Genomic DNA, 25,609 nt, shown 5'->3' with positions numbered 1-25,609 from the left:
TCCTCTGAGGTGCCCCTGGGCATACTGCAGCTTCCACCCCTTCAGTTAACAGTCAAGTGTATTAAACCTATTACCACCCAGCAGAGGTTCTCCACCTGTGGGTCGTGACTCCTTTGGGGGTCAAACGACCCTTTCACAGGATTGCCCAATTCATAACAGTAGCAAAATTACAGTGATGATGTAGCAACAAAAATAATTTTATGGTTGGGGGTCATGACAACATAAGGAACTGTATGAAAGGGCAAGGCATTAGGAAGATTGAGAACCACTGACCCAGAGAATCCATCAAAGGAGGGAGGATCAATACACTTCTTAATTTAGGTGGACATCTGATTACCTAATAAAATACTGAGATTGCATTAAGGGAATGAACAAGTTACAGATTTGTCTGACTGTTCAGAGACACTTTTTAAAGCCTAATAAAAATCACTGCTTCAACAATTGCCAACCTATTCCTGATGAACCTGCTTAATAGAATGAACACCTCTAATCAAAATAAAGATGTAGCAGGGTATATTTTTGCTGTTCAATAAAGGATAACTCCGATTTTTAATTATGAGCAAATCATTTTATTGGGGGCTCTTATAACTCTTATTACAACCCATTGTAACATCAACTGTATCAAGAACATTTGTACATATGTTGCCTTAATTTTCAAAATATTTTCTCTCTCTTTGAGCCCTTGGTATCAGCTCTTTTTTTCCCTCCCTCACCCGCCCTCCCCTGATAAGTTATAAATTATTATTTTCACATGTCACACCACCTGCTGTCACCCTTTGTCCACATTATTGCTGTTCATCCCCCGGGGAAGGGGTCATGTTGGAGTTATATAGCATTGTGGTCAGTTCCCCATTTCTCCCCCTCCTCTCCCCACCTTCCCCCTACCCTCATAGTATCGCTACTTCCATTGCTGTTCCTGAGGGTGGGCGGGGGAGGGGGTGGTATCTGTCCTGGATACCATGTACTGAGAGTTATTATCTGTACCAGTGTACATGCTCTGGTTCAGCCAGATTGGTAAGGTAAACCTGGGGCCATGATAGTGGGGAGAAAGAAGCATTAAAGAACTGCAGGATTGTTGCGTGTTCCATCGGTGCTGTGCTGCACCCTGGCTGTCTTGTTCTTTCTTTGTGACCCTTCTGTGAGGGAATGTCCTATTGTCTACAGATGGGCTTTGGGTCTCCACTCTCACCCCCATCATTTTCATTGATATATTTTTATGTTTGGGGTCTTCTGATGCCTAAAACCTTATCAGGGTAACTCCAATTTTTTAAAACATAGACAGTAATATAGTATAATTGGATCGCAGTGTAAACATTAAATTAGAATTAAATGATTATCATTGCAATGCTATTCTATAAATTGCAGCTATAATATAAACTTTTTAGAATGTCCTTTTTCAACTTCAGAGGATTCGCAATAGAACATAGAATAGAAATAGATATTCCTCTCCAATCTTTATCACTTAAAATTATCAAATTAAAAACTACTACGTGTGCCATTAATATAGCTAAATCCACCTGGAAGAAGCACACCATCATCACTCACCAAAGAATTGTGAAGCACATAATCTGGAGTCGAAGGAGGGATTAGCATAAAGGCCTAAAGTGTGAGAATCTGGTGTGCAGAAGGCTATCAATGACAGTAGGACCCCAAAATCCATTTGTGGAACTCCACAGGAAATAAACCTCCCGTGAACCCCCTCTGTCCACAATTGAGGGATAGGAGGAAAGTGGTTACGGCAGAGTGCATTCGAGTTGAGTATAAAAAAATCAAAGACATAAATTTTAAACTTGTCAGTAGATTCCCACCTACGATGCATGCTGGACCTTAGCTAGTTTCTAAATTTTTCGGCTTCTATTGTTTGGTTTGGTTTGGGTTTGTACACATTAGAGTCGTCGAGAGTCACCCTCTTGAAGTTGTGTCATACGTTTTTTCATTTGGGGGCACATGAACTCCAGTAGTGATGAGCCTATAGAGATAACAAGTAGAATAAGGGGTCGGGGAGGGCTACAGTGAAGGGGATGGGATGAAGGGGAGACGGTGACTAGGTGTCCATGTAGAAAAGGGAAGTTTGGGAACTGTGGTAGCAAGTGTACAAGGCTTCTGGACGTGAATGAACTATGCAGTGAGATGATGAGTATTAATTTCCAATTAATCATAGTTTTAATAGCATGTTTCAGAAATAATGCCTCAATAAGAGCAATAGAATAAAACAATCTGAGCTTTTCTTTAATAATTAAACTCATCTCTCATATTTATAAATATAATAACAAGGGCCTACAAAATTTTTCCCTACTTTTATGCTGGCCCTCTAATTTTCAGTCTGCTTGGTTTTAGTTAATTACTTGGCAAAGCCTGTAAGCATTCAGCAGTTGCATACAGATGGGAAACTTGAGTTAGATATATTGTCCACAATAATTCTGTGGACTTCGAGCACTCTTCATTTATGAGATCTCATTCTGACTTTCAGGAAGGAGTCAGAGATTAGCAACACATGTCCTCTTATTTTATAAAATAATATATCTGAAAAACTACTTAGGAGTTATTTCTGGGATGCTGAATGCTTTTCTAAATGAAGAAATAAAAAGAAAATTGAGTAGCGTGGCTAGGTCACTTTGCTACAGATAAATATTGGGCTTAGCAAAATTACTGTCTTTAAATTAGAAAAATAATACACATTCATTGTAGACATTTTGAAATATGGGAAAAACATAGAATACGAAGAGTCTAAATCAAACGTGATGAATCCAAGACAGATATTTAGAATAGGTTGTCATTTTAGTACAAATCAGCCTAATATTTTTCTGTATCTGTATATATTTTTAAAATGTTAACCAAAAAGTAAACACTATTTGTGTCCCAACTTTCATATGAATATTTTGCATGTGAGTAAATATTTGAAAACATGAATTGTAATTTTCCATGGTATCCATGTAGTTGTATGTATTTTAAAATGTATACCTCATCTTGATTATTAATAACCAAGTTTTTATGTTATTGTCCCCTTATTTCCTATTATAAATAAAGCTGTGATGACTATTCTTGTATAATATATATAAATATTCTCTATTATATGTAATATATTAATAGATAATATATAGTATATGAGGGGTTACAAAAACAATAATTGGTATTGTTCTGGGTAGAGTGGAGCTTGCATAATACACATTTTTCCTTCTAAGCAACTCGCTCTGAGTTAGTGTGCCCAGTGGCATCACCTGCAAAGGTTCTCTCTGGTCACAGTGAATTTTTTTGTAAAAGCAGTCACACTCAAACCTCGTTCATTGTAATGGCTGATTTAAGAGAACAGTGTGCAGCTATGAAATCTTGTTCCCCTTTCAGGAAAATGCCACAGAAACTGTTGTTTTTGTTGTTAGGTGCCATTGAGTCAATTCCAACTCATATCGACCCTATGTACAACAGCACAAACCACCACCGGTTCTTCCACCTTCCTCAAATTGTTCTTATGTTTGAAGCCTTTGTTGCAGCTGTGTGTCTATCCATCTGCTTAAGGGCCTTCTTCTTTAGTCGCTGCCCATCTCCTTTACCAATCATGCCCTTCTCCAGTGACTGATCCCTCCTGAAATGTTCAAAGTATGTGAAATAAAATCTTGCCATCTTGGCCTCTAAGGAGCAGATTCTGGCTGTACTTCTTCCAAAACAGGTATGTTTATTCTTGGGAAATACATGGTACTTTTAATATTCTTCCCCAATTTTCTAATTTAAATACATCAACATTTCTTCAGGCTTTCTTATTCTTTGTCCAATATTCACATACATGTGAGGTGACTGAAGATACTCGTGACAATGTGGAAGAATTTTCACTAACTGGGTTTAGGGCACATATATTGACATGAAAAAGAAATATGTGGAATCATTTTTGAAATACAATGATGCTCTGGAAAAACGTTGGTGCTTAATTTGACGATTAAATTGTCTTTTTAGACCAACCGAAAAACATTGTAATACCAAATATCCATCATAAAACAATAAACCAAAGGAATATTTTGAATGACTTTTAAACTCTTCAAATAAAGAAAGCAATGTTTTGAGAAATTTGCTACTTTCAGGGAAAAAAGTATCTAGTTGCATCCTACAAAACTTGTTTAATTGTAAAAATGTAAAAGCTCTACATAATAGAAGATCATGTTATAGCTTTGTATGTTATGCGTGCGGCTGCTAACCCTAAGGCCAGCAGTCCAAAACCACCAGCCACCTTATGGGTTAAAGATGAGGCTCTCTACTAAAAGACACCCGAAGGCAGTTCTACTCTATGTATTGCAAGCAACTGATGGCAATGAACTGCGACTGAAATAACAGAAATGGGAAAGGGCATGAGGATGAGATCTGAAAAGCTCCTGTAGCAAATGATACGACTTACCAAAGAATTTTAAAATCAGTAATGGCCAGTTCCAGAAGCTTATTACCAGGTTTAAGGACAGTCCAAAGTTTGCAATTCCATTAAGGGAAACAAGCGATATATCTAACATGGCACAGCCATTCCTTTTGTTTATGAAGGAAGCAGCTAAATCACTATTGTGGAAGGCGCTCGACCATTCGCTCAGGGTGGGCGTGGGATGTGCATGTGGACTTCCTCCATAATAGATGCGTGTTCTGGAATAAGCTTTTTCATTTTTAATGTGTGGCCAGAAGAAACAGGAGGATGACATTAAAACCAGTTTGTTTTGTTTGTTTGTTTGTTCCCTATTCTTATCTAAGCATCTGACGGAAAAGTGGGGCACTTTCAACAGTCCTTTGACATACAGTTCATATACCGTGTAATTAAATGATTTGAGTGAGTTAAAAAAATTGTGCAATCATGACCACAATCAAACAGAGCAATTTCTTCTTTTTGCACTCATTGTTTTAGCTCCCTATTTCCCCCAACCTCCCCTGCCATAACCCTAAGGAACTATTCTAGTTCCTGTCCCTATTGATTTACCTACTCTGAATTTCATATAAAGAAAATCATACAAAGAAAAAAAATCTCAACAAAATAAAACCCAGAAAAACTGCAATCCAACAGAGAACAGAAAATAATAAAAATTTGTTTTTTTATAAAAAAATAATTTGTTCTAAATTTAAAATGGGTCAAAGGGCAAAATGAATAAGATATTATGATTAAGTTCAGTAAATCTGCATTAATGCATTTTCTGATGCACTCCCTCTGAGAGTCTCACATCCCTGGCCAATGGTCTGAGGGAATTCAATGGATGCTTGATCCGTGTGGGGACTCTGCAAGTGGATTTGCGGCTTTCACTGTGATCCATAGCTTTTGCACATTGGGTCCTAAGAATTTAAACTCTAATACAATTCTTTCCTGCAGTCTTAGAGTTTCTTGTAAATTCTGGGGGTTTTTTTTGGTTTATTAATGATATCTAAGAGCAGCACTGGTTTGGCCTATTGTAAAGCCTTGCTTCCAATACCACTTGCTCAGAACTCCCGAGAAGGCTAGCCATATTTCATCCACTTCTACTTTCTCCATATTTTTATCATATTGTTTTGTGTAATCTTTGGATTATTTGCGATATTTAATGTTTAATTTTCAGTACTAGAATCTTAGAAGCCCTGCAAGGGTGGGGCTATATGTTAATTTATTAATTCCCAGAGCCTAGTCTAGAGCATTTTTCTGAACCATAATTGTTGTTTATATTATTGCTAGTTGCCACAGAGTTAATTTTTGACTCTTAGAAGCCTCATGTGACAGAATAAAGCTGCCCTATATGCTGGCTCCTCGGTGATCTCTGCAGTCACAAATCACCGACATGAACTCACACTGAGAGCTGGACGTTTAGTTAGCAGCCAAGTGCTCAACAGTTTCATCTCCTGGGCTCCTGCCCCATTTTAGGAGTTCAACAAATATTAGGAGAATAACTAAGTAGTGCCCGTATAAATATGATCATTCCCTATCTTTTAAAGGCAACATTTTTTAGGATAATGTGGTCGTTATATAATCGTTTGTCCATTTGAGAGTATTAAGAGTAAAGGAGTGGGTCTAGCCTGTTAATCAGGTCATAGCCAATGAGGCTTCTGTGTGGGCAGGGCCTTCTCCTGAGGATTCTGGGAACTCCTGTAGTCCTCCTTGGAGGTAGGAGACACACTCTCTCTATATGCTCACTCCCTGAGAAACACTGCAGCTGACAAGATGCATGGAACTACGCTAGTGTCCTGAGCTGGAGGAGCCAAGTGGAGACGCCTGTCAGTGCTGAGATGCTTACAATGCCACTGGATCTACAAGACTTCCCACCCACTGGCCTGTGGTCTTCCTGCATTCAGCGTCATTGCATGTTTCTGAAGAGGACTTTATAGATTGATATCAGACATATGGACTAATATCAGACTTATGGACTTGATCTGGACTTGGCTAGGATATTTTCTCAATATTCAATTTCTCTTGCATATAAAGATCTTTCCTATACACATATGAGTGTCTATGAATTTGTTTCTTTAGTCTTCCTGGATTAACACAGATAATGTGCCAGTGCTTTGGTTTACTAGAGGCCCTAACTCACCTTCTGTCCTACCCTCAGGCCCACTTTCAATGTAGAAATGCCAACTACTTAGAAATGCCAGGCCTTTCTAATTACAGCTTACCTCCATCTGAAATTCCCTTGCTCCCTTCTTCCTAACCAACTGCTGCCCATCCTTAAAATTCAATTAAATTTCACCTCAAAGCTCACTTTCATGTGTTCCTACACCAGGACACGTCCTTACCAGACTACAGACCTTTTCATCTGTGTATTTTAGGTGGCAATCATACAGTTTATTAATATAGTATTCTTTTATTTTTAAAAATTGTTGTTTAGTACATCACTGCTGATTTAATTAAATGAGTAGGAAGATGTATGAAAAGACTGAAGAGAGTAGTTGAAAATCTGACATTTTTCAGACAAGGAAAGGTGAAGAGTTGCTAGAGTGCTTATTTTAATAATAAAGATTTCATACACAGAAATGTATGTACACATGGATGGATATATATCACATTACCATTGTTCCTGAACTCTTTTGAGAGTAGGTTGCATACATCATAATAGTATACTTAATATTAAAAGCATAAAATCTATTTAATACTTTAATGTTTGTCTCTTAATAAGAGATATCTTACATAATGACATCAAATTAAAGAAATTAACTTTGATACAGTATTTGTATTGAGCCTACCATCTATATTCTAATGTGTCTATTGTCCTATAATGTTCTTTTTAGCAATTTTTCCACAGGTAAAAACCCCAGTGAAGGATCATATATTGCATTTGAATACAAGTCCCTTTGGTCTCTTTTAATTTGTCACTATCTTTCACAGCATTGATATTTTAAGAAATAAAGACCTCATTTGTTTTGTTTTGCTTTGCTTTGTTTAATAAAAGATTCTAAGTTAAGCTCTGTCTGCTGTTATGACATAATTAGATAGGCAGTGGTGGTACAAAGGTTAAGTGCTTGGCTGCTAGCCCAAAGGTCAGTGGTTCATATCCAGCAGTTGCTCCTCAAGAGAAGAGACTTAACCATCTGCTCCGGTAAATATTTCCGTCTAGAAACTCTGTGAAATATTCTACTCTGTTACATAGGGTCAGAGACAACCATACGACACCTAATAATAACAATCCTTGACTAGAATTCTATATCTTCATACCTTTCTTGGCATTATCTGAAAATACATGAACGTTTTCCTGCCCCTCACTATGCCTGGGCAGGAGCCCTGTTGGTGCAGTTGTTCTGCGTAGGGCTGCATTCTGAGTGCTTGGTAGCCTGACACCACTAACAGCTCTGCCTGAGAGAAAGACTGGACGTTCTAATCCCGTAAACAATTAGAGTCTCAGAAACTAATTTTGCAGTCAAAGTGTTTCTATTTGTTTCTATTCTATAGTGCACTTTCTCATTTTCAACTAATAATTATAAGACATATAAATATCCTACAAAACTTCTAGAACTTTTTAAGAATTTTTTAAATGTATAAGTTTTTACCTTATAAAACTTTCCCAACCCAAAAATTTTGTATTTATGTCTTGTCCTAATCAAGCTTTACACTATACTTTCAACTAAATCTAATTTTTTGTATGAAATATCTTAACTTCTTTAAAATCCTAAAATATAATATAAATTGGAAATATAAAGAAAAATAAACAAAATGTTAGTATAGTTCTATTTAAAATGAGGGAAAGCATCATCTAAACCCTAAACACTTCATTAAAGCTTAATACATCGAATCATTCACCCACAATCTTGGTATGAATTTAATTTTCCTAGGTTCTTCCCATATCTAGTCCCAAAGTATTTCAGAAATATTTAAGTTATATTTGTGAATATTTACATATTCATACCATATTTACAACTTCCTAGTACAATATAACAGAAGTAAATGTTTGATGATTAAGTCCAGGCTTTTTCTGAAAATACTGTAATTCTAACCCAGTCATCTAGAAGTCTGTTTGCTGTAGTAAGCTACCTTGATAACAGATTAGACATCTCTGAAGTTTCTCTACAGTAGAATGGAATTTTTATACCACTTTTCTCATGGCTGAGCTGTAGTATTCACTAGCATTTGCAGAGAAGCTCTGCTGAGTGAATTCACTTATTCAGTGATCACTCGTTGAAGCATGATCACAGAGCGAAATGAAGATCAACGGCACACTGTTCGTTAAAATTATTTCATGAATGCAATGCATCCTGTTTTCCCGCTAACACCATGGCTTACCAAGAAGGACTGTGAATTCATGTTCTTTTAACCACAGTGAAAGGGCATCCAAAGTGACATGATGACCCTGAGAAAACATATCCCCACCCTCCTAAACAGAGTGCCCAGTAAATGAAAACAGACATTACATGCAGGGCTCAATTTTTATAGAGAACATAAAATAAATTGTATCAACTTATAAAGTCGGTGTGATCCATGTCAAGAAACAAGGAGGAAGATGAGATCCAGCCACGTGGAAACAATTAGTCCAAAGGACTAGTGGACAGTGCAAACATCAGGCTCCACACCCTTGATGATGTACAGGTTTGGAAATGCTCTGGGCACAGTTCAATTCTGTCGCGTGGGAATAATTACGAAGAGGATTTCAACTTGATGACAATGGTTTGGGTTTAAAAGGTCAGGAAAGTTTTTCAAGAAAACATGACCCTTATGTTCAATAAGTATGCACTGGGTAGTATTCTATTCCAGGAAGAACAGATACAGAAGGATTGGGGGCTTTAGCCATAACCCAACAACAACAAAAGAGTACTAGGGATCTTTAGCCATAACCTGACACCTTGAGGGAATGATTTGCTGGATCTAGGAGATCAGAACTGTAGATCTGGAAGACATCAAGATGAATTGGCATAATATAGTCTACAAAGACATCCTACTGAGAAGCGACTAAGATCTTAAAAACTTGTGAGTGATCATCCAAGGTACAGTTACTGGACTCTTCCCATTCAGAAGAATGAAGAAGAAAAACATTGAGTACATATAGGAATAAATTAGTCCAATGGACTTGCAGATCATGTAAACTTCAGGGTATGGTTTCAGACAATGAAACCAAAAGAACTGGATAGTACCTGGCAACCACTACCAAGCATTCTGAAAAGCAATAACATTGAATGGTCCTAAATGAGTGGGTGAAAAATGTGATACAAAATGATTAAAAAAAAAAACTCACTGATCAGGTAGAGACTGGTGGAATTGCAGACACTATTGCACTTAGACATCCTGCAGGCTTGAAACTGAACCTACCCCTAGAGCTCACTTTTTAGACAAACACTGTTATTAGGTGCCATCGAGTCAGTTGAGACTCATAGCAACACTACATACAACAGAACGAAGCACCACCCAGTCCTGAGCCATCCTCAAAATTGTTCTTATTTTGAGCCCATTGTTTCAGCCACTGTGTCATTCATCTTGATGAGGGTCTTGCTCTTTTTCATTGCTCCTTTGTTTACCAAGATGATGTCCTTTCCCAGTACTAGTATCCCCTGAAAACATGCTGAAAGTACATGAAATGAAGTTTCACTGTCCTTGCCTCTAAGTCACTTTATGGCTATACTTCTTCCAGTATATTTTCTAGGACATACAAGCCTTCACAGTGTGGCCCAGCCTGCCATCTAGACAGTCTCCCCCTCATTCTTCACCTTACCACATGCCTTGCATCCATTGATATGTCAGGCTTCTTCATGTTTCAAAAATCCTGTTTCTTTCTTTCTTTCTTTTGCCATATCTTACTCAATCCAATATATCTATTCACATACAATTCTGTTGTTCGTTCCCATGGAGTAGGGTTATATAGTCATCAATGTTATCTGCTCCCTATTCCTCCCTCCTCCACCCCTCTCTTGTGGTACTCAGGGAACCATTATCCCTGTTACTGTTTCTGAGGGGTTATCTATCTCAGCTCTCATGTACCAAATGATCTTAAATATATAAATGTAAATGCACATGCAAATCTAACATGATTTATGAGGTAAAATGTATAGAAACTATAATAGTAAAAGGAGGAATTATTAAAGAACTAGAGGATAATCATGTGGTTCATCAGTGATATACTGCACCCTGGCTTTATCATCCCTTCCCTGTGGCCCTTTTGAGAGGGACTGTCCAATTACAGGTGGGTTTGGGGTCTCCACTACATCCATGCCCCTTCACATTGCTTTGGTTGCTTGTTTTTGAACTTCTGATACCTCTTTCCCTTGACACCTCATGACCAACTATTATAGGGGAAAAGAAGAAGATTTCCTGGGGGCTAGGGGGGGAAGGGAGGGGATAAGGGGAGCTGACATTAAGGAGGTCAAGAAGAAATTAAATGGTTTAAAACTGGTTGTGGTAGCGATTATCCATTACTGCTTAATGTGATTGGACTACGGAATCTTATGATATCTGTAAGAGCTCCCAATAAAATGACTAATGAATACTTTTTAATCCTTTCTTTTCCTAGAGTAGCCACCTCTCCTTCATCAACCTGAAAAGCTTTATCAATCCTACAAGACCCAAGTCCAATGTCATCTTGCTGCTACATCTTTCTTTCCCCTAACAAGACAAAACTACTCTTCTTTGTTCTCAGACCATCTTTGAATAGCTGTACTATTGCAACACCATGGATTATTTTACTTATATGTCTATTTACCCCTCTGGCCTGTAAGCTGTCTAGGGCAGAGACATGGCCTTTTTCTTCACATACTCCATGCTTGGCACATTGCTTGGCAGAAAGAAGGAGCTCTGAATATGTTTTAATTATACCACTAGGATTATTTGATTTATTTGTAAAGAATGGATTAAAGGGGAAAACAGAAAAACCATTGCTTTTCACAAAGAAACCTCATACCTTCGATCCTTGTTCTCTCTGTGCCTAAGTCTCAAGACCCCATGAAATCATTTAAAGCTCTATTTATAAGAGTGACAGGTTCTTATTTTCAATTTCATTAATATTGCCTCCTATTAAAAAAATTTTCAGAAAATAAACCTGAAAAACATTGGATGTATTTATTTTTATGTTTCTCCAGAGCCTATTTCAATCAGTTCAGCTGTATTTTAATGCTATTGTAACATCTTATCTAGCTCAAGCACATGAGAGTCAGCCTCCCAAGGTAATTTAGGCTGAATTAGACAGTTTGCCTAATTGAAGAATAATTACAACTATAGTGACTATAGTCTTGTAAGCATAAAATTTCACTGGTGTCCTGTGTGCATCTTCTAGTTCCAATGTAGGTCAAGGTCATCCATCAATGCCCCAAGCCCTGCTTTCAATATTTATTAAACAGACAAGATAAATTAACACTTGGGCCTAGCTGTTCCATCTTCTGACTGCTAAGAGATGACAATGAGTGTTGTCTCTATTGTTTCCAGATATGGCCTTGACAGTGTTAGCCTGAAAATGTCAATTCAAAAATACTTATTTCATTCTGCATTTTATGGATCAGATTAGGTTACTATATACATGAATCACAGGTTCATATTGTACGAGGCTTTAAACTGTTTTCTTCTCTCTCTCTCTCTCTCTCTCTCTCTCTCTCTCTCTCTCTATCTATCTATCTATCTATCACACACACACCAATGCTTTATCCCCTTTTCATTATTTTTTACCACCCCTTGTTAGCTCTAAGCTCAAAAATATGTAATATTAATATGTTGAAGGCAGATGTGAAATAAACACAATGCTTATTAACTATTTACTGATTTTTCAGAGGCTTGCAATATAAAATATTCATTTAATATATGAATGCAATTTAAACATTTATTAAATTAGCCTTACTTTTCTTTGGAAGGCAATATCTATTAAAATCACAGTAAATGCAGTTTCTGTGAAACTGGATTTTATATAACACATTAAGAGTAGATTCATTCAATAACTTTCATTAGATTAAAAAAAGTCATACTTCAAGTTAATTGTGTTGTAGAAGACATTTACAGACTCATAATGACATATCTTAAAAGGGTCAAATATTTGAAGGACTAATGGACTAAACCAATCCAATAATTCTGGCTGTTTTCAAAGCATATTTCAAATCTGCTAATCAATAAAATTGCACCAATAACTTTCTGCCATTTTATTAGGGAATGTACATGCTTCATAGTTCAGTTATAACTTCTTTTGGGTAAATGAAGATATAATCATTCATTCCATTCAGAATGGAAATCTAGGTGCAAAAAGCACACAACTATCTTGTTTCAAAAATTTTTTAAACTCTGCACTGGGTACTTAATTGTAACTTAAACCAGAATGTCATACTCTTTTAAAATCAATCTCATAACAGAAATCCATTGGAGGGAGATGGGGTAAGAAATGCTAACGGTAAAGCAGACCGATGTTCATGATCTGAGTCAAAGAGATTACAAAGGACATTAAAGTTACAAATCCACCAAAAACAGCCAGGATTCCCACTGAAAAAGTCTGACTCAAAAATTGTAACAAAATCACTTTGCTCTGAGGACAATAATAAATTCATTAAAAGGAAAAATTGTTATCATAATGCACAGAGAGACTTTATCTATTTCCTAGACATTCAGCTGAATCCAGAGAAGAATAATCATTTTACTCATTTAAAAAAATCCACCTAATTATCCCAGACAAATAGAGAGCATTTGTCTTCTGCTATGCAAGAAATCCTATTTGACATCAAAGCACTATTATACGTGTGGTTATTGTATGTGCCACTGAGGAAGAAACTAAGCTACCATTTAAACTGTGACATATATAGTTCTATGTATTAGCTATGATTTCACTTTTCTACTAATTGAAAAGACCCTTTTCAAACTATTTGGACAAAGAGTTGTATCATATATGAACATAAAAGGAAAATAGATGTGAACTAAATTGCTTAGGTGTTCCAAGATGTTCTCACCTGGAGACTGACTTGTCTGAATTATTTCTAGTTATTGTTGTCACTGGTGTTTGGGGTAGGGAGTGGTTTGTTGTCTTGTTTGACTCAGTGATACTTGAACAATGGTGTTTGTGCTTTCCCATATAATATGAAAAGAGTGCCCTGTTTTCTGTAGACGTTTCTTCCTAGGCTGCCACTACCCAATCGGCAAATGTTCATGCTGGTGCTTACTGTGTGGGAGGCTTGAGAAGAAAAAGTATTATAGTGAAATGGAAAAAAAACGTTGGAAATGGAAAAAAAACGTTGGAAATGGAAAACCAAAGGAAAGAACATATGCAGCATTTGTCAAGCCAAAATAAGTGAAGAAAAATTTCAAGTTCTGAATTGCAATGTTGAAGGATTTTATGGAAAAAGTATTGAATGATGCAGAAAGCATGAAAAAACAGTAGAAAGACAACATAGTCACTATGCCAAAAAGAACTTCAATATCCTCCTTTCCAGCTAGTTAGTTGTTTCATATGACTTTATTAGGCAGTATTAGTAGAGAGATATAGACAGAATTAAATAATTAAATAGAACAAATGTTACTGATCTATTGAGATTGAAGTAGTGAGGATGGGTTGATGCTCATGGAATCAGGAAGATCTTCTAGGATTGGGCATAAACAGTAAATAGGATTTAATATGGACTGATATCCTTTTGCTGTGCCTTCCTTCCCCAATATACTAACAAAAACATTCAACTCATCTTTATATTTTCAGAACTGGCATTGGGTTTAAAAAAAAGAGAGAGATAAGGTGGCAGGATGGCAACCAGGTAGGCTGTTCATCCTGAGAGCACTGTGGAGTTCAGTGAATGGGAAGATTTGGGGGCCAAGTAGGGGTTCTGAGGCTGCTGGTTAAATTCCTGCGACAGCCCAGAGTACATCCCTGAACCAGAAGCTGACTTCCACCCCAACTCCTGCACCCACTGTGGAATCCCAAGGACCAAGGACTGCTGCAGGAACTGGCCAAGCTTGAGTTGTTCGCACTGCTGTGGCCACATTCCAGCAACAGTACCCCAAGCACACCAGCCAGCCAGCAGAGACTCATGCAGCCACGTTTGATATTCCAAATGGCACAGGGACCTCCTGCTGCCTGTTGGCAAAACCCTCCTACAGCATTCTCCTGTCCACCTTTCCTGCTCTGCCTGGGGCTCCCCTTAACCTCTGTGCTCTGAGTTGCAGAGCTTCACAGACAAGGCCCTATTTCCTGCCTTCCTACCTATCCACAGTGCCTCTAGATGGGAACAGACCACTACCAACCCTAGCCCATCCCCAGCCCCACATATATGCCCTCCCATAACCAGGCCAGCACTTTTCTTCAGACCGAAGTGTGCATATCTGCAAACGGGCCCCAATAGAAGATTGAGTGTTACTAGAGTGCAATGCAGGCTGACCTCAGAGCCTGATGACTAAGAGGGCCATCAAACCTTACTTCCAAACAACAGATTACTGGTAGGTTGGGGCTAGAAGGAAACCTCAGTGGTACAACGGTAAAGTACAACTCCACAGAGCAGCTGGCTACAGGAAACCAGCAGAAGTATTCATATCAAGCTCATAAAGAGAGCCCAAGTTTCTTTGACTCCTGGAAAATGGCACCAAGTTTCTCCATAATGGCATGTAACAGCAATCACCTCAACAAGAAAACAGGATAAATAAAATCCAGTGTCAGAGGATGACCGGAACCTAACAGCAGTCATGGAAGAGGTAGATGTTGACCTGCCACAGAAAGAAGTCTTCACAATGCTTTCTTAAAGTCAGACAGAATATGAGGGAAGCAATACACAAAAGGGAAATACAAGAGTTAAGGGATGAGGTAACAAAAGCCAGGAGCAAACTCACAGATTTCTCCAATAGACTTAAAGAGGCAGAGAATCGCACGAGTGACCAAGAGTATAACCAGGAAGACTTCAACAAACAAGACACTCAAACAAGATAATCAGAGAAGCTGAAGAAAGCCTAAGAACCGTGTGTGATGCTATGTAGAGGAGCCATATTAGAATAATGGGACTACTGGAACAAGATACAACAAAGAAGTCAAAAGAAGAAATAGTGAGGAAATTCTTAAAGGAAAATTTCCCCAGCTTAATGAATGAAAACCAGGCAAACATTCAGGAAGCCAAAAGAAAACCAGCTAGACTGCGTACCAATAAGAACTCACCAAGGCAATTAATATTTTAAAAACCCAACTATCAGGAAAAGGAGAAAATCATAAGAGGAGCTAGGAGGAAAAAAGCAATCATCTATAAAGACACTGAAATAAGAATATGCTTAGACCTATCAGTGGACACTATGAAGAGGGCAGAGTGGAGTAACATATTCCAAAATTTGAAAGAAATTAACACAAACCCAAGAATACTTTATCCAGTAAAAATATCTATCAAGATAGTTGGAGAAGTAAGATTCTTCCTGGATAAGGAAATAAATCAAAGAATATGTTACCAGAAACCCAGCTCTACCAAAAAAAAAAAAAATCCCTTGCTGACCCAGTATAGGCAAAAGAACAATACTCACCGAGCACAAGTAAGAGACTACTACATAGAACTCCATGTAAAGATTAACAAAGCAAAAACAGGCCCCAAAATAGCATTTGCTCAACAGTGGAAAGAAGGCAAGAGTGAAATGCACACACAAAAAACACACTGATAAGAAAGGGTAGGAAAACACAAAAAACAAAAAGTACAATATGATATCACAGAGTCAATAGATGGATTAATTACCCTGAATATCAATGTACTGAACTCAAGCATTAAAAGGCAGCAACTAGCAGACTGACTTAGAAAACACAACCCGTCAACCTGCTGCTTACAGGAAACACATCTCAATATTAAAGCCAAAAATAGGCTGGGAATCAAATGCTGTAGAAAAATTTACCAAGCAAATGGCAATCAAAAAAAGCAGGGGTTGCAATCCTAATGTCAGATAAAAAATGATCTCAAGGTGCAAGCTATAATAAGAGATAGGAGATGTACTATGTAGTGTTCAAGGGAATAGTAGACAAAGAATCAGTAAGCATAATAAATGTATGCATGCTCAATGAGAGATCTGTGAAATCTGTCAATCTAAAACTCCAAATGATGAATAAAGAAATCACAGGCTCAACAATTATAGTTAGATGACTTTAATACTCAACTCTCAGAGAGACTATAGATCTAAACTTCACAATTAGACAACTTGCCCTGTTAAATATTTTCAGAACTCTCCACCAAATTAAAAAAAAAATCTCACATTCTTCTCAAGCCCACATGGCACATACTTGAAGAAAGACCACATGCTAGGACACAAGTTGAGTCTGGCAATCAATAAAAGGGTGATGAGAAAACAAGGGCAAACAATTGGAGGATGGATAACTTTTCTGTTTCAAAAAGTGTGGGTACTAGCCAGAGCAGACATGAAATCAGGAAGTTTCTAGAAACCAACGAGAATGTGAATATGACATACCCAAACCACTAGGATACAGAAAAGGCAATTATCACAGGAAGTGTGATAGCAACACATGCACACATAAAAAGGGAATAGACACTTATGAAAGATATTCTGGCTCAAATTTTACAGCAATTAGAGCAGAGTCAACAGGACAGTCCTAGTAATAGCAAAAGAAAAGAAATGCTAAAAATGAGGGCTCAGATACACGAGAGGGAAAAAAAAGAACTATGGAAAAAATAAATGCATCTAAAATTGATTATTTGAAAGGGTTAACAGAATCAACAGACCGCTGGCAAACCTAACCAAAAAAAAAGGGGGGGAAAAACAAACAAATTTCAATAGCAAGGATGAGAAATGAAATGGGGCATTACAACCCTAATGAAACCAAAAAGATAATATACAGAACTACGAAGGCCTATACTCCAATGAATTAAAAAACTTGGACATGGACAAAAACTTGGAAAAACAATCATTCCTTAGACTAGCTCAGATGAACGTCAAGAATCTCAACAGACCCATTGCAATAGAAGAAATAGACAAGGTTATCAAGGAGTTACCAACAAAACATCCACTGGATGAAATGACTTCACAGGAGCATTCTAACAAGCATTCAGGGAAGAACTGACACCAATATTACAAAAATTCTTCCAGAACATAGAAAAAGATGGAAAATCCCCAAACTATTTCTATGAAGCTAGTATAACTCTGATACCTAAACTGGGAAATGATCCCACAAGAATAGAGAACTACAGACTAATATCGCTAATGAACTTTGATGCAAAAATCCTTAATAAAATACTGGTCAATAGAATATAAAAGTATATAAAATAAATAATTCACCATGACCAAGTGGGATTCATACCAGGGATGCAGGGATGGTTTGACATATGAGAGACATTCGTATTATTTGACACATTGATATGAAAAATTATAAGAATCACATGATAATATTGATAGATGCCGAAAAAGCATTCGACAACATCCAAGACCCATTCCTGTTTGACATTCAAAGACAGGAATGAAAGAAAATTTCCTCAAATATAATACAAGCTATATATAAATATCCAACAGCCAGAGTGGCAGTCAATAGAGAAGAGACAAAAACAATTCCACTGAAAAAGGGGACCAGACAAGGATGCCCCTTGTCCCCATGCTTATTTAACATTGATCTGGAGGTCCTAGCTAGCAGCATAAGGCAAAGGAAAGACAAGAAAGGTATCTGTCTGGGGAAGGAAGAGTTGAAATTATTCTTATTCGCAGATGATAAGATTTTATGTATGGAAAGACCCAAAAGCTCCACAAGTGAGTGCTGGAAGCCATAGAGGAATGTGGCAGAGTGGCTGGATACAAGACCAACAAACAGAAGTCTATCAGACTGCTATACATATTGGATATACCTGACCACAAAAAATGTTTGTATGAGGAACACTACAGAACACTATTATAAGAAACCCAGAGTGACCTCCACAAATGGAAGAATATTCCATGCTAATGGATAAGAAGAGTCAATATGGTAAAGATGTCAGTTCTGCCCAAGGCACAATGTAAGTTTAATGCTATCCCAATACAAATACTATATCATCTTTCTTCAAAGAATTGGAAAAACTAATTATCAACTTCACATGGAGAGGGAAGAAGCCCAGAATCAGACAACTCCTCAAGAAGAACAAATTTGGAGGGCTTGCTTTAACTGATTTTAGTACCTATTCTACATCCACAGTGGTCAAAACAGTGTGGTACTGATATAAAGAAAGATAATCAGACCAATGGAATAGAACTAAAATCCCAGAAATAAAATCATCAACATACAGACAACTGATCTTTGATAAGGACCCCAAAAATATCAAATGGGAAACCCATGTCTTCTTCAACAAGTGATGCTGGGGGGAAAATGGATATCTACTTTCAGAAAAATTAAGCAAGCCACTTCCCTCACTTCGTGCACAAGAAAACTTCACACTATTAGAGCCATCAATGAGAGAATTTAGACAAACCTGAGAACATTGTCACAGGGAATACACAGACTTTGTTAAATAGGGAAGGGCACACAAACACAGACGATGCACAAATTAACAAGTGAGATATACTGAAGATAAAACACCTGAGTACATCAAAAGAATTCACTAAGAGTGTAATAAGAGAGTCCACAGACTGGGAAAACACCTCTAGCAATGACACATCAGACAAAGGCCTTATTACTGAAATCTACAATACTCTGCTAGTTTACAAGAAAAAACCTTAATAGCCCATTGATAAGGTGGGCAAAGGACCTGAACAGAAATTTCACAAGGGCAATAATCCAAATGGCCAATAAACATATGAAAAATGTTCTCAATCACTAGTTATGAGACAAATGCAAATTAAACAACTATGAGATACCAACTAACACCCTCAAAGATAGCCAAATACAAAAAAATCAGAAAGTAACAAGTGTTGGAGGGGCAGTGGTGATATAGGAACTCTCATCCTCTGCTGGTAGACCTGTAGATATGAATAGCCATTATGGAAATTGATTTGGCAATATCTAAAACAGGTGGAAATCAAACTACCATACAACCCAGCAATTCCCCAACAGGGCATATACCCAGAAGAGGCAAGAAACAAAACACGGCCAGACAGCTATGCTCCAATGTTCATTGCAGCACAGTTCCCAATCACAAGGAGTTGGAAACAACCTAAATTTACATCGACAGGTAAATGGATTAAAAAACTGTGGTACATACATACAATGGAGTACTATGCATCCCTAAAACACAGTGGTGAATGCATGAAGCACATCATGCATGGGAAAAATTGGAGGAAATTATGCTAAGCAAAGTAAGGGTTGAGGTCTGGTCCGTCGTGAGGGAGGGATGATGGAGGAGGGAAGAGCTGAAACCAAGGGCTCAAGTAGAAAGAAAATGTTTTGAAAATGATGATGGGAATATATGTACAAATGAGAGGATAGTTACACATTAGAAATTCAGTATAACTCACCACCACATTAATAGATCAAATGAAGGGAGAAAGAAAAATTTAAAAATTCATCAAAATCATTTATTACAGCAGAGAAATACAATTCCATTCATTATTAAGGGGAAAATAACTGAACAAATTATAAAGGAGGACTATCTTAACCTGAGAAACGGAATAAAGCCCACACCAAAAAAGTTCAAAATGTACTGAGTATTCCAAATAGATTTTTTAAGCCCATTGTTAGGAGTAAAACATTAGAAGCATGCCATTCACAGTCCATACACTGATGCGTAGTATGACCGCTCTATTTTCACTAGAGTTGTCAGCCAAGTATATAAGTTTATTTTTCTTTTTAAGAAACCACTAAAATACTGTTTTTATGACATGACTTGGGGTACAAACACAGATCCTCCAAGGTCTGGCTTTTACTGATATTCATCTAGTCCTGTAGCCTCTATTCCTTAACATTGTTTCTCTAGCTACTGTGTTGCAATCACACACACACACACACACACACACACCAATTTCTGACCTCTCTCTCTTGTCCCAGGTATCCTCTATGACAAGGTGCCCTTCTTCCAACTCCACTCAAGCACCCTGTTACTGCTGAGATAGATCGAAATTCAGTACTAACCATTGTAGCCCTTTTCCTTGGGGAAAAAAATTACTTACATTCTTCTTTTTCTGTGGATGTTTTTCAATTTCTTCATACTTTCTGAAAGACAAAAGAAAGTCATATTGAAATTTTTAAAACACAGCCCAAACACATCCTTATAGAAATTTAATCTGGGTTCTTTACTTTTCAGAAAGGGCATTGACCAAGAGCTTACTGTGTACACAGTGATCAGACTCATGTCAATAAAGTGTTTGTCACATGCTCAGTACTCGGGAGGAATCCAAAGAAGTGTGCTAAAGTATTTTAAAGATCGTTGAAAATCAAATATTCTCATTATTAGGGTTGTTGCCTTATCAAGGGTGCCGTATCTGCAGGTGTGTGTGTGTGTGTGTGTGTGTGTGTCTGTGTGTCTGTGTGTGTATTCACTGCCATTCAATGATGTGTTGCAGCAACCCAATAGGGCAGGCTAGAACTACTCCTATGATTTTGTGAGGCTGTAACTTTTCAGGAGTGTAGAAAGCCCCATCTTTATCCCAAAGAGCAGCCGCTGGTTTTGAACTGCGAATTTTGCAGTTAGAAAGTTAATATGTAACCAGTAAGCAACAAGGGATTCTTTTGTATAAATACCAAAACCAAATTCACTGCCCTCAAATAATACTGACTCATAGTGACCCTATAGCACAAGGTAGAACTGTCCCTGAGAGTTTGCGACTGTAATTCTTCATGGGAGTAGAAGGTAGAGTCTTTCTCCCAAGGAGCAGCTAGTGGTTTTGAACTGCAGACTTTGCAGATCGTAGTTTAACTTGCAATCACTATACCACTGTGGTTCCTTTTTATCTAATAGAGAAGATTTTTTTTTTAATTTTTGAAACATTTTGATAGTTGTAAATCACTTTTACCAACATAGTTCCTTCACATAACTCTCAGAATAACCAGGAGGCAGGTAGGATTGCTGTCAGTACACTAACAAAGAGAATAAGGCTCTGGGAAATGATATTTTTATACAATGTCCCCCAGCTAACTGATGGAAGAACTGAGTTCTAAATCCAATTCAAAACCAAGTGCATTCTCTTTAAACCATATCACAGAGTTCTTGTCTGCCACCTATACTTTCTAGGCTTAACAACAGTGCAAACACAGGTACCTTTTGTTTCTGTTGCTTCTTTAGCAAGACTTTCTCCAATAATTGCTATGCAAATTTGGATGGTCTACTACATGAGTCTCCAACAAAAAAGGACCTCATTGTTATTCATTAGTGCTAAAAGGTTCTGGTCTCTTGGTGATTATAGGAAACCTCCTGCTCATCCTAAACCTACACTTCTTTGGCAGAGGAAGAAGATCTTTAGCCAACTGATGGATTCTGCTCAGTGGCCAACAGATTAATGGACAATAGGGAAATATACAGCTCATTGAAAGGAGGAGAAACATATTTAGGGAAGAATGGAAATAAAGTAGAGGGTACTAGTCCAGTCAACTCAGCTGTTCCAAATGGAATACATAGCCCACGATACCATCAGGACTATTTTCAATTATTAAGAATGATTAGTCACCATTAAAAATAATTGTTAAGAATAATTGTTACCATTAGCAGTTATCAAGAAGTTGATAAAATCAAGAAATGTTCATGCTTTCCAGACAAGCAAGCAGGCAGAATTCTAACTCTATGTTTGGATATCAAACTGCTCTAGGGCTCTACATGCACAGAGAGGTCAAAGGACCCTCCTCGGGCTTCAGAAAAGAAAACGTAAAGCATATAAACCAGAACAGAGATGAGGTCAGCCATAGAGCCTGCGCCCACAGACACGTCTCAGGTTGTCTGACTACAGAAATGCTCAATCTGTGCTATGAAACTTGGGGGGAGGGAAGGCAGACCACGCTCCCCGGTGTTTTCTGTCAATAAAATGCACCACTTAAAACTAAAGGACCTACTCAACATTCGATGAAAGATGGCATTTCCTTTTCTTTCCTCAAAATAATGACCATTAAAAACCTTGACAGAGAAATAGCTCCAGGGAAGTTTTGTAGTAAACCCTTATATACTTTTTCCTACACTAGATAGATTACAAATGCACCAATAAGAACTAAACAATCAAGGGTGTACCATCCCCAAGAGTAGCTATAGAAAATGCTCATTTCAACAAGGCCTTGAAGACGAGAAAACCCATCAGTGGATGAGCTGGTGGTCAATGTCTGTTTTTTAAATTGTAGATGACAGGGACTAATAAAAGGGACATTTCAGCTACATCTATCGACCTGAAGGGAGGCAATTCCAGGCAGTTACTCATCCCTACTACGAGCAAAGTGTGGCCTGGTTGGCTTGTCAAAATGAGAAGCCCTGCCTTTCAAAGTAAGTGAAAAGTAAAATGACTTGGAAGAGCAGGTCAAGGTCTCACCAATGTGGCCACAGGGCACACACCATGTAGGCTAAGTTCTGCATTGAAGCCTACCTACAGCACCCACAACTCTACCTCACGGTCACAAAGGCGAACAAGCTCATCCTCAACCCCAATGCTGACACTTGCCTTTAAAACAGACAACAATATATATAGGATTTGCATAAATGTATACCTCTGAACCTATATCAAGGAATGGCATCACAATAGCATATTTCAGACACACTTTACAATATGTACATTGTCTTCTCATCTATGGTCTCATTTTCCTCAGGACAACCTGACTGTTTACAACAGGAGAAATAAAGGGTTCTGGGGACATAGGCAATAGACATAAGAACAGAAATTAAATCAAATTTTTGAAATCCAAATTCCAAAGCTCTGCCCTCTTTCTGCTGCCTTCTTTAACCTACCACTGAGCCTGGCCCTACAATCATCCATAACATCAAAGCTACATGGGCACAAATAGTAGTTGTAACTGCTGAGGGTCTCAGACTAACAGTTTTCTATAGGTATACAATGCAATATAAGAAAAGTTATTAGTTCTGAATGATTTACTGTCCCACTGATATGTGAAGAAGGAAATACTATGAAAGAGGGGGGACACTATGAAGCTTATTAAGACAACATCAAATGAAATTCTATCCTTCAAACCATAAATCAGACCAACTCCACCCCCACACAGACACATACACTTTTCCTTCAAATTAAAGAAAGACTACTAAAAAGTTCCTTAAGCAAAATTATTCCCTCCCTAAACTATCCATTTTTGTTATACAGGCTTTTATATCCTGAGCCCAAAGAAAACAATTTATATGAGAGCCTCAAAAAAACTCACAGAAAGATCCAATAACAATAAATAAATTATCCTGCCACCCACCATCCCCACAAGACAAGCACAAACAGAAATCGCAGAGAGTCATTGTTTATCAAAATACAAAAGACATGACGAGAAGTCATTTCTGGAGTTTTGTACCAACAATACAAATTGCTAGAGTGAAGAGAGAGACAGTGGGCATCATGGCAGATAAATGAAGTAGGGATAAGACTTACTCAGAATAATTTTTAATCAATCTAATTCCTCCCTCCTTCTGTTTCATTCGTCAAGAACTATAAAGGATGAACCTGCATATCCCAAAGATGGATTCATTTTTGCTCAATGACTTGGAAGACAACCTCTTCAAAACAATCACCCAGACTTCACCTCTCACTTACTGTTCAGGATATTCCCCTTACGTGGCTCAGAGTCCCAGATCTGATCAGACCGGCCTACCAGTAGATTATACTAACTCAATTTCCATGTTCACCAATTGCCCTGTGTCAACCTCATGTGAACATTATTCAAACAAGTTTATTGTATAATGTATTTGAAGGTAGTAAGGGCAGTTTGAATACAGGCTATGTGTTAGATAATATTATATAATTAATACTTTTGTTAAATATGATCATGACATATTCAAAATAAGTAATCCTTAACTTGTAGAGATAGATATTGAAGTATTTATTGCTAAAATATATGTTAGAATTAAAGTATGTTTAAAAAAATTGGTAAGGAGACAAGTGGGGGCTTCAAAAAGTTTGTGGAGAGATTCCATTATCTTTCAATTCCATTTTTCTGAAAACTTTTTGAAGGCTCCTCATATATTAGTGAACTGGAATAATTTGGAAGTTAATTCATGAATTAATTTCCAGTATTTATGTACATATCTGAATATTTGCATAGTTTAAAAAATTGAAGAGTAGCATGGCTTGAAACTCCAGAACTTTTTAGAAGCCTCCAGAGCCTCCTTTCCACTGCCATTCTCGAAGCTTAAGGAACATTCAAATTAAGAATAACAATATTGAATAGCAGTTCTTATTGAGTGTGCATCCTCTCTTAAGAGGAAAGTTCTCCATCTATAACCATTAAGTATGTTAGCAGTGAATTTCTTCATAAATGCCATATATCAGATAGAAGAATTTCCCTTCTATTACTATTTTAATGGGCATTTATATCATGAAACAGTAAGGATAATTATAATAATTTAAGACACATAACATCAGGGTTTGGAGAACTTTGGGCAGGAACATTTAGAAAGCTGCTAGATAAAAACTAAGAGCAAATAAAAATAGTATGATCAAGTTCCAAACATCTTTGATTTCCTGAGACCCACTACAGGGAGAGAGATCATTGCAAAATTACACATGGATTCTTGGTTTCTAAGACTCCCAGTATCTCTAGAGAAAATGTAAGATTATGAGATCTTTTTTTTTTTGAACTCTTCATTTTTTTTATGATTTGAAACATTACAGAGTAAATTGGTTTCAATTCAACAATTCATACATTGACTGTGTTCCCCAAGATATATCAGCCTTCTTCCCACTTCCACCCTCCCTTAGTTTTTATATTATTCATCCTTCTTTCCTGTTCCTTCTTGTTCAACAGTTTTGATCCATAAGCAACTGCTGTTCCTTTGATTTTGTACAGTTCACCTTCCAGGGAGTGCATGTTATTCTTTGATGTTATTCTTCCTCTCCAAGCCTGTATATTGTTTGGCTGAAAGCTGAAGCAGAGGAGTGAGTGCAGGTCCAAGAGTGAATGGCCACTAAAGGCCATAATCTACGGATTCCAAGTCTCCTTCAGACCAGTAAGCCTGATCTATTTTATGATTTTGGTTTTGTTCCACTTTTTTCTCCCACTCGACTCAGGGACCCTCTTTTGTGATCCCTTTCAGAGTAATTAGTAGTGGAAGCTGAACACCATCTAGTTCTTTGGTTTCAGGGTTGTGGAGGCTGAGGTTTGTTGTGGTCCATTCATCCTCTGGATTAATTGTTCCCATACATCAAAGAGCATGCAGGTGGGGAAGGCTCAAGTGGAATCAGGGTGGGCATTCTACTTCTTGGTATAGC

The 25,609-nt window shown here is 37.5% G+C and overlaps 1 protein-coding gene across 1 annotated transcript in view; it reads right to left on the bottom strand.

Moving 5' to 3' along the window:
- The window catches only part of DCDC2C (doublecortin domain containing 2C), a 111,980-nt gene that overhangs the window by 13,788 nt on the left and 72,583 nt on the right, over positions 1–25,609 (bottom strand). Inside the window, exon 6 of the mRNA XM_075557177.1 lies at positions 20,384–20,426. Within this exon, the coding sequence (XP_075413292.1) occupies positions 20,384–20,426 (43 nt within the window). The remainder of the gene's footprint in view (positions 1–20,383; positions 20,427–25,609) is intronic.

This window comes from Tenrec ecaudatus, chromosome 8 (genome assembly GCF_050624435.1).
Source record: "Tenrec ecaudatus isolate mTenEca1 chromosome 8, mTenEca1.hap1, whole genome shotgun sequence".
Lineage (NCBI taxonomy): Eukaryota > Metazoa > Chordata > Mammalia > Afrosoricida > Tenrecidae > Tenrec > Tenrec ecaudatus.
The sequence above is the reverse complement of the archived record's forward strand: the minus strand, read 5'-3'. Positions and strand labels throughout refer to the sequence as shown.